The 9,600-nt window shown below is 36.1% G+C and overlaps 1 protein-coding gene across 3 annotated transcripts in view; it reads left to right on the top strand.

Moving 5' to 3' along the window:
• The first annotated feature begins 1,000 nt into the window (after window positions 1-1,000).
• The window catches only part of LOC114353091 (prominin-like protein), a 68,441-nt gene continuing 59,841 nt past the window's right edge, over window positions 1,001-9,600 (top strand). For all 3 annotated transcript variants that reach the window (XM_028304916.1, XM_028304917.1, XM_028304915.1), the window contains exon 1: window positions 1,001-1,609. In XM_028304916.1, coding sequence (XP_028160717.1) covers window positions 1,342-1,609 — 268 coding nt within the window. In that variant the 5' untranslated portion in view covers window positions 1,001-1,341. The remainder of the gene's footprint in view (window positions 1,610-9,600) is intronic.

Raw genomic sequence — 9,600 nt, 5'->3', positions numbered from 1 at the left:
GATATCTTTAAGTATTACCATATCGAAAATTAGGATCCTTTTTTAAAAGTAAACAAAGTGGTAATATATCTACCTTTATTTGAATAAGGGTTAATAAATCAAAATCATCCGTCGAAATCTTTTTATGTCGCAATAGTGCCATCTGTTGAAAATCGCACAAGACTATGAATGAATGATGAATTCAGAATGAATGAATGGCTTAAGTGTTTCATTTTTTTATTACAAAATTATATTGCCACTAAAAACTTTTCTCTCTTTATTGGGAATTTTAACTTTATTTAATTCTCATAAAGCTCCTGGACAGACATTGTTATCTCCGTCTAAAAATGGAACAAATCATATTATAATAATGATTTATGTTCGAAAATACATTTATTGATATGGAAATTTTACTCATTTTTTAAAAAACATTCAGTGGCTCAAGCACGAAAATATTATTAACGCAAAGCAGATAAAAATTGTTTGTATTTTGTCATGACAATATTTAAAGTGATATTGTTGCTGTAAAATGTACGATTGAAGCCCTATAATTAATTTTATTGCTTATTATTATTTTAAATCTAGGCTTTAACTCACTTAAAATCCGGTGCGAACACTCCGAACTGCTATGACAGCTAATAGGTATTTAGGTTCTCTTAATACTTACAAAAAAATGTCGATCAGGCAAATCACAATTTTATTAAAGCGTTAAACTCACATGTAACTTTTGTACGGTTTTTATTGGCATTATTTTTGAATATGTTACCTTTCTAGAGCATATTTAATTGTATTAGAACAATGATTAAAACATGCTTTGGAAACTAAGCTTTTATCGTACAAACGTACAATATCATATAAATGCTCTATTCTATTATTGTTTATCCGCCTTTTGCTTATTCCATTTTTTCATTCGTTTTGTTAAAAATAGGGTAAAAAACGAAATTATATGGCAACATTTTCTGACCGAATGGTAAAATGGTGGGGCAACTGTGAATCCGGTCGGTCGTTGACACAACACAATTCGATCAATCATTCACGTCGGATCCGCGGATGGCGGCTCGTTGCCGTTTTATTTTTGTAACAAAGAACTATTGAAAACATGAAAATCTTGACTTAAAACTAAGATAGGTTAAGTGAAGTTTATTTCATTAGTGCACTAACAGTTAATTCTAGCGACCGATCGTGCAGTATTCCACTCATTTCCTTCGGGTCGAATTCGTTATCGACCTCGTTCGCAAGTGTTTATGTTTAGTAAACGGGTACTCGGCGTTTGTTTTGCAAACAAATAGTTTACCCTCCGAATCATAAATAGTGGGTGCAGTTCTCGCGGTCAAGTTCGTGATGTGGTTGTCGTTTTGAGTGATGAAGGTGAGCATGTTTCTGTGGGCGGCGCTGGTGCTGGCGGCGGGCCGGGGCGCGGCCGCCGAGTCCTTCCTGAGCAACATCAGCCGCAACCTGCGCTCGGAGCTGTCGGGCGTCATGGAGATGGCCACCGTGAGCTACTCGGAGCCCGCCATCAACACCACCTACGTGGCCACGGTGGAGTTCGACATGCGCGCCATGGGCTCGCTGTACAACTCCACGCACCTCGTCATCGACTTCATCGCCAACAAGCAGGCCTACCCTGAAGGTAAGCCTCTCTTTGTTCAGTAAATTAAGTTGTTTTGTCATCTTACAGGGGGTTCAAGCTTTAATGCAATAGACCTAACTGTATGTTTATTATTCTAATTGTTTCTAAATGAAATTATTGCAATTCGTTTATATTTACTAACGACTCTGCTATGTCTGTTGCCTAATTCATGTCATTAATATTTAGTAATAATAGTACCCCAAACGCTGCTGGTGTAATATGATATTTCCATACAATAGACCAGTACAATGGTGCCACAGCTTTCCGATAAATATATTAAGAGCCGTAACAATGCACCGCTGCAACACAATCAGCAATCAGTTCTGTCAACACTAAGAACAACTTGATAGTAAAGTCTGACCTGCCCTTGATATGGGCTTCATCTCATTCAAAATTTATCAATAAACGATTTGCAATATAATAGAATGAGTGATATGAGTTCAGTTAAAAGTAAATAAAACTTGTAGAAAATGCTATTCAATAGCTAACAAAATGCTTTACTTGTTAGACATCATTACATTAACTAATGGTTTGTTTCTTTCTTCATCTTAGAATAAAAAAAAAACAACTCATTTGGATAATGACATAGTAGTTCCAAATATCACATTAATTATTTTGTTTGAAGTGTTACTATTACTTTTTTTTCTAGATTGTTGATTGTAGAGATGGTTTAGCCAGACACATTGTCTGTCTTGTTGTGGTATTCATGGCATATTTTGGCAGGATTTATAATTTCCATTCATATCTTTTTGTGTCCAATCTTGTCAGAAAATTAAACATAGACTTAATTAATTTATTTTTTTATTTTAATGAGCAACATAATAAGCTTACAGAAAACTTTAATGTTCAGACATGTTGGTATACATTTATTCCACAACCTGCCTTCTACAGTAATGACTACTGTATCTGATATAAGGATGTTATTTAGGATGATGATAAGGATGTTATTTTGTAAGCAGCATTTATAACCCTCTCAAATATTTATTTTCAATTTATAAACATTACTGTCAAATGGCATGAGTCTTTGTTGTTGAAATTAGCTGTGATAAGCTGATCAACAGACAGACATGTCACATGATGTGGTAGCTTTAAAAATAGTGTAATAATTGTTTTTTTAGTCTTTAAGTAACAAACAAAAATTATTAATTTGTATGTTCATTCGAATGACAAATGACTCAATGACCTTGCGTGCCCAACATGCCTTCTCATTGTAGTTTTATTCTGTGGGGTGGCACTAGAATAACAGGAGTAGGACATTATTTCTGTACATCCGTCGCCGACGCGGCGCCCCGCTCGTTCACACATGGAAATAAGACGGGCTGCACTTGTCTGATGCTTATGATGTCTGTGTACTATTGTCTTATGATTTAGTTAAGATTCCTCGTAATGTCCTAACAAGCAGAATGATGAGAAAGGATGGTGACAAATTATCGCGATACAATGCGCGTGAGTCGGTCGCGTTTGCCACTGTAGAGGATGAGGTCGTGTGCGTCGCGTAAGACACCTATTCTGCAACATCTCTATATTTTGTCTCACTTATCCCGAAGTGCCTGGAGTGCGTGAAAGAGATGAATAGAGTCGGGAAACAGTTAATCGAAAATGTCTCGTCTTGAGTAGGGTCGTCGCGTGTCGCGGCCGTCGACCTGCGCGGCCGCACTTGCGGTTAGGGCTGGCTGGCTGCTGGCTGACACGCTGTAAACAAATAGAAGCGGTGTAGGTTACAGCTTCATTCACTTGTCTGCCTGAGGGAGGAATCTTCGAATGAATAAATCATTAATTCGAAGTTTTAGTTCATCATTTATAACAGTAAGGATAGGTATTGATATCACAGTTCAGTCATGCATGACATTCACATGACACATTGGTCCATTCCATGGTATACTCGTATACCTACTTACTTTACTACAGTCTATTTTATTAATTTATCCTGTACGTTTTGTAATTCCACTAAGCTAGTGGCAATTTAATGTATTTTGTTATATTTGTTGGCACTCACACTCAAGTAATAACACGAGCACAAGATCAAACCATTGCGTTTTCCTCGTCGTATTTCCGCCGGCGGATTCCGACGGGATGCGCTCTAATTCTTATTGCTCCTGCTTGTTTGTCGTTTCTTTTGTTCTGCGCAGGGGCAGGGGCGACAGTACACCAACAAGGTAGCAAATATGTGACCTATTGTTCGCTACAATCGAAGCAGTGAAGTCCAAATACGATAACATATTTTTTCTTTTGATGCCACAAACTCGGCGGGAGATATCTGCATGACAATTAACGGCTTGGAATTGGCTCGTTTATTTTAAGAATTCCACAATCTCATGCGCTCGATGGAGCAGTGAGCTGGTGGAGTGTACTACTGGTACCTACTAGCAGCTTAAGTCCTAACTGTTTATCGTCATTCGTAATTTGATCACGTTCTCGTATACCGTAACATAAGATAACCGTCTCATTTATATGTTGACGTTACTTTTCTATGGAAATTTATAATGTGATTTTACTTTCTTTATTTATAAACAATAACAAATGTTGGCTTCTTGAAGCAGTGATTCATAAAACATTCTTCGTATCTTGCGTTTCATTGTCTCGCCATGTATATGAACAAAAAACTAGTTTAAAAATGATAATCCTAACAGCTGTTATTTGCCCCTTTATTAGTATCTCGCAGTTAATACGTAAAATCCGCTAACCGACGGTGCTCCAGCCTAACCCAGCGCAAATGTACTATTAGCACGACATGTAGTACCGCAACACGGTCTATGTAGATCACACACCGACAGATTTAATATCCGCCGGCAGCTCCGTGCTCCGTGTAGAACACGCGCACTTATACTCTAAGACATGATAAATTGGCTCAATCTTCTTGTAGCTACCCAAGTCCCGGTGCATGCTGGTCCCGGAAAGTTTTCCATTTTACCACTATCCGACTTTCTTGTTTCAATACGGCGCACAGTGATTCGAGTAGAACAAGCTAGCTGGAAAATATTATTTTTTTACTTTAATGGGTTTAATACACGCATTACTTACTTTTTTGTGCAATTTGAGATTAATTAGGCTTGTTATTATAATTATTATAGGTAGGTTTGAAAAAAAAAATTTTTTTGGTAATAAAATATTTATTTCCTAAAATCAAGAGAAACAGACTAAAAAGGAAAGAAGAAACTAACTTTACAGTATAATAATAATTGGTCTTATGATGTATTAGGTGTTAAAGTATGAAATTCCCGTATTTTATGGAGAATTTAATGAAAATAAATTTTTCGATATAAATATTTTTGCGATTTATATGGAACAAAGAATCTCAGTTTTTTTTTAATTTAGTGGGTAGACTGGGACAACATTAATGACTTGCCAAGTTGCTGTGGCCAGCAGACATTTGCGCTGCAGCTTCAGCAGCCAATATCAGTTCTCAAGTACTTCTTGAGGAAATGAGGTCTAAAAGTCTTCTTCTTTTCGTCTTTTTGCTGGACTCGTCGAACTCTTTGAGTGGTCGTCCAGGTGTAGAATCTTTCGACGTGGAAGACTGAACTTTATGAACAGAAACATGTAACACTATGGCTCCGGGAATCCACTCAGTTTTGTTTTTCATGAAGCGTTCCCTGTTTTGCCGTATTTCGTCCATTGAAATCAAATTGAAATGCGACTGATGCTATTCTTCAACTCTCTCAGCGATTTTTCGTGATCCCAATACATCACATTTTGAGAATATAAATTAAAAATCATGCTATTCTGGTCACTTTTTCTATGTTTTAATCATTAATCAAAAAACTTGATTTTTTATTAATCTGAAAAAATAAAATTGTTGTGCAAAAGTGTGCAAACTGAAACTGGTATATTTGAATACTAGAGGATTACAGCTACAATATACAGGGTGTTTCTTGTAAGGTGTCAAGCCGAAGGCAGGTGATAGGTGAGGACTAGACCTATCGATTTCACTCCCATGTATGTTCTACGATTTTTCATAGTTTAGAAGTTATCGTTAATTTTGTGATTTTTTCAAATTTTATGACCTAGTAGGCTTTAATTTTTTTTATCTTTTTTTTGAGTTGACTTTTCTCAGATTTCTTTTTGTTGACAGATTCCCTATTAGTTGCAGATATTTGAAAAAAATAATCACCTTCCTATCTTTGATGCAAAATACAAAATCTTTGCTAGAAACATAAAAAATATGCTTTTAGCAGAACATTCTAAAATTTTCAATTGAAATGTATGAGAAAAAAAAGAATTCCCATAGGTCCAAAATAATTTTAAAAACTGCGCAGTTTTCTAAACTTTCATAATAACACAAAAAAACATTTACTTAATAGGCCATTATTTTCTGTAATCGCTCTACTAAAGTGGTAAGTCGGAGATTCCGTTACATGTTTTTGACTTTCTTAGGACTTAGTAATATTTGCAATCCCCTAAGTTTACGTTATGTAGAACACATTTAGAGACAATAACTGAAAAGTTTTTTTTATCCACAACGTGGAAGCTCTTGCTCTTCATGTGGTATACAAAAGGGAATATAAAAATGTTGATGATAAACCATATTAGAATGCAAGAAGCTTTGTAAATATACGAATAATTGTTTTGCGTCGTTGTCGAATGTGCATTCAGGTCAGTGACGGACATTTACTTTAAATTAAATCATTACACCCTTTTTTGCTCTCTCTCTCTCTCTCTCTCACACACACAGACACACACACACACACACGCGCGCGCGCGCGCACACACACACACACACACACACACACACACACACACACACACACACTCACACACTCATATACACACTCACACACAAACTCTTTCTCTTTCCATTCACACTCTAATAGGTAGGTATATCAAATTTAATCGTAAAGTAAAAATCACCACTGTGGTCTAGTGGTAAGACTACCTATTTAGGACAGCCAATTCCTCTGTGGTTTAGGATTCCGGGTGAAGCTCGCTGATCATCCAGCAGTTTCCAATTTTCCATCAGGTCAGATGAAGGACAAGAGCTTCCTCGTTGTGGATAAAAAATGTTCTGTTCAGTTATTGTCTCTAAACGTGTTCTACGTAACGTACACTTAGTGGATTGCAAACATTAGTTAGTCCTAAGAAAGTCAAAAACATGTAACGGAATCTCCGACTTACCACTTTAGTAGAGCGATTACAGAAAATAATGGCCTATTAAGTAAATGTTTTTTTGTGTTATTATGAAAGTTTAGAAAACTGCGCAGTTTTTAAAATTATTTTGGACCTATGGAAATTCTTTTTTTTTCTCATACATTTCAATTGAAAATTTTAGAATGTTCTGCTAAAAGCATATTCTTTATGTTTCTAGCAAAGTTTTGTATTTTGCATCAAAGATAGGAAGGTGATTATTTTTTTCAAATATCTGCAACTAATAGGGAATCTGTCAACAAAAAGAAATCTGAGAAAAGTCAACCCAAAAAAAAGATAAAAAAAATTAAAGCCTACTAGGTCATAAAATTTGAAAAAATCACAAAATTAACGATAACTTCTAAACTACGAAAAATCGTAGAACATACATGGGGGTGAAATCGATAGGTCTAGTCCTCACCCATCACCTGCCTTCGGCTTGACACCTTACAAGAAACACCCTGTATATAAATTCCAGACTGGGGTCAAGTGGGGGCATACAACTTCTAGTCTTCCAAACATAAAATTTTGAGAAAAATATAAAGGTCTACATTTCGCCATACCTTTTAAAACTATGTGCATTATTATGCACCTTATTGTACAGAAAATAAAAAGTACTTACCCTTATCTTCAAAATCCATCACACAAATATTTGGTCACCATAGTAAAAAATAATGTCAGGTGTTGTCGAAAGTCGAGCAAAACTAGGAATTAAAAATTACACTATCCTCATATCCTCACTTATCATGTTAATTACTCACGACTAGGTAATTAACAAAGTAAAACATTGTGGAATCCTTAATGTCTGGGATGTTGTTTATCGTTTTTTATAAACGATAATCAGAAATTCAACAATGACTTTTGTCCAGCTAGCTTGTTCTACACGAATCACAGTGCGGCGTTGGTGTGTGTTCCTGCAGAAATAACAATTTATCTGCCAAAAGTATAGCCATTTGTAGTTTTAATTTTTTCCTTCATAGCAAAATTCTTTAATAGCAGAGATGATGGTAGCCTGACCTGTAAACGTTGATGTTTATTCTTATTAACTGTGTCTACTTGTCGTTAAAATCGATATGCTTAGTATAAAATGATGCAAGCGACACGTTCGCGTTCTAATAAATGAGATTCTACCCCACTCGTGCTGACTGTCGTGTCGGGCTCGCATTACAGGCAGGGCTTCGTGACTTATCACGAACATCCCTGCGTGGGTCTATCCAGGAGGATTTAGGATTATGCACATGAGCAGAATCTTACTAGTGATGAAAGTTATTATTAGGTACGGAATCTCAGTTCTGTAATATGTACAATTTTTAATTCCTCGTAGACCATCTTGAACATCGTATAATTTGTGGTATTGTGGTCGAACTTCAAACATTCCGATCCCAATATCAGCTTTAGAAGAATGGCTCATTGTAAGTTTGACCGGCGACTGCGCGCATTGCTTGCACATGCGATAATGGTGCGCGGCGCAGCTGACTCACGCAGCCGCCCGCTATGCTGGACAGAAAACTGGATCACATAACTTAATAAATACCTAAACTCGATATGAAAGACTAACCAACGAATGAGACGTAGGTAGTATGATGATTTAAATTGAAAGCTATTCGGTTATTGGATTTTCCCCGTATCATTTTATTTAGTCAAAAGTATGTGATCAGGAATAAGGATATTTTAAATAAAATAATGAGGCTTTATACCTATTAACTTAATTTAATTTTGTATTTTGCATCATATTGCGGTTTCGATTCACTCACACTGGTTTTGTATTAACAGTAATGCTACGGGTTTATTTATGGGTTGTATTGTTTTGTCCTGTTCTATAAGTGTCCTATTATGTTTTCGATGAAACTGGTTCTCCAAAAAGAGCAAAGTATTTCATGCTCCCAATATTTTTTTTATTGATGAACGCAACGCACGCAATTGCGACTCTTTGTTTGATCATTAGCATAATAATTATTAAACTGAGTAGAGTAATTCCTAAACCACACAATGAATCTAAAGCCGCCACAAACAATTACGACTTGTTGCACACGGTGTATAATGCGCAAGCCTTAATTCTCTTTGAATCTACACTGTAATTAACGTCTAGTAAAGCTCATTTAAACTGGGCTATGAATCACTGAAACTTATAACATTGCTGAAATTAGTTTCATTAAAATTCATTTGTAGTATTTTAACAAGCAAATAAATAAATAAACAAGCAATAGATTTCGCACTATTTTCTTGACCATTAATTATTATTACACTGCTTATTTATACGAGTATACACTCGGAAATGAGTGCATCATTTTAACTTCAGAACAAAAATTATCTTCTGAATGCAGTCTTCCTTTTGACGTGTCAGTCATAGAAATCCCCCAAAATCTGTTAAGTACCTACCAAATACCATTTACAACGGGATAAGATTAGAGAATTATGAAGGTAGGCTATAAATATTTAGTGCGTGTCTCATCACTCCCATCATGATGTCGCAAGTACTCGCACGTCAGACACGGTTGTATAAACCGGTCCAGTGCAACCGTCCATCATTCCATCCATTGGCCCAGATGAATTCCTCTAGGCCCGGTGGCGACACATCGTCGACGCATTGTGTTGGCGAAGTCGATATCGGCACCACAATGGATCGATCTCGTTTGCTTTTGTCACCGATTGCCAGCCGAGCGAATGAAAAACTTGTTAATATTGTTGCTCAATGGCTTCGATGCTGAAATTAAGTAACTAGTATTTGAGAATAAGTTACCTACATACTGAGGTTTCTCTTAAAAACTAAGCTTTTCGTTGATTTAATCAATGTGAAAGTTTAATTGATAATTATATCTTAACGGCTCATTGAATTCAACAGCGTACACCACTATATCTTATCTAACACT

Source organism: Ostrinia furnacalis, unplaced genomic scaffold, assembly GCF_004193835.3.
Source record: "Ostrinia furnacalis isolate ACB-3 unplaced genomic scaffold, ASM419383v2 OfSCF1605, whole genome shotgun sequence".
Lineage (NCBI taxonomy): Eukaryota > Metazoa > Arthropoda > Insecta > Lepidoptera > Crambidae > Ostrinia > Ostrinia furnacalis.
This window is presented reverse-complemented; position numbering and strand designations above follow the sequence as displayed.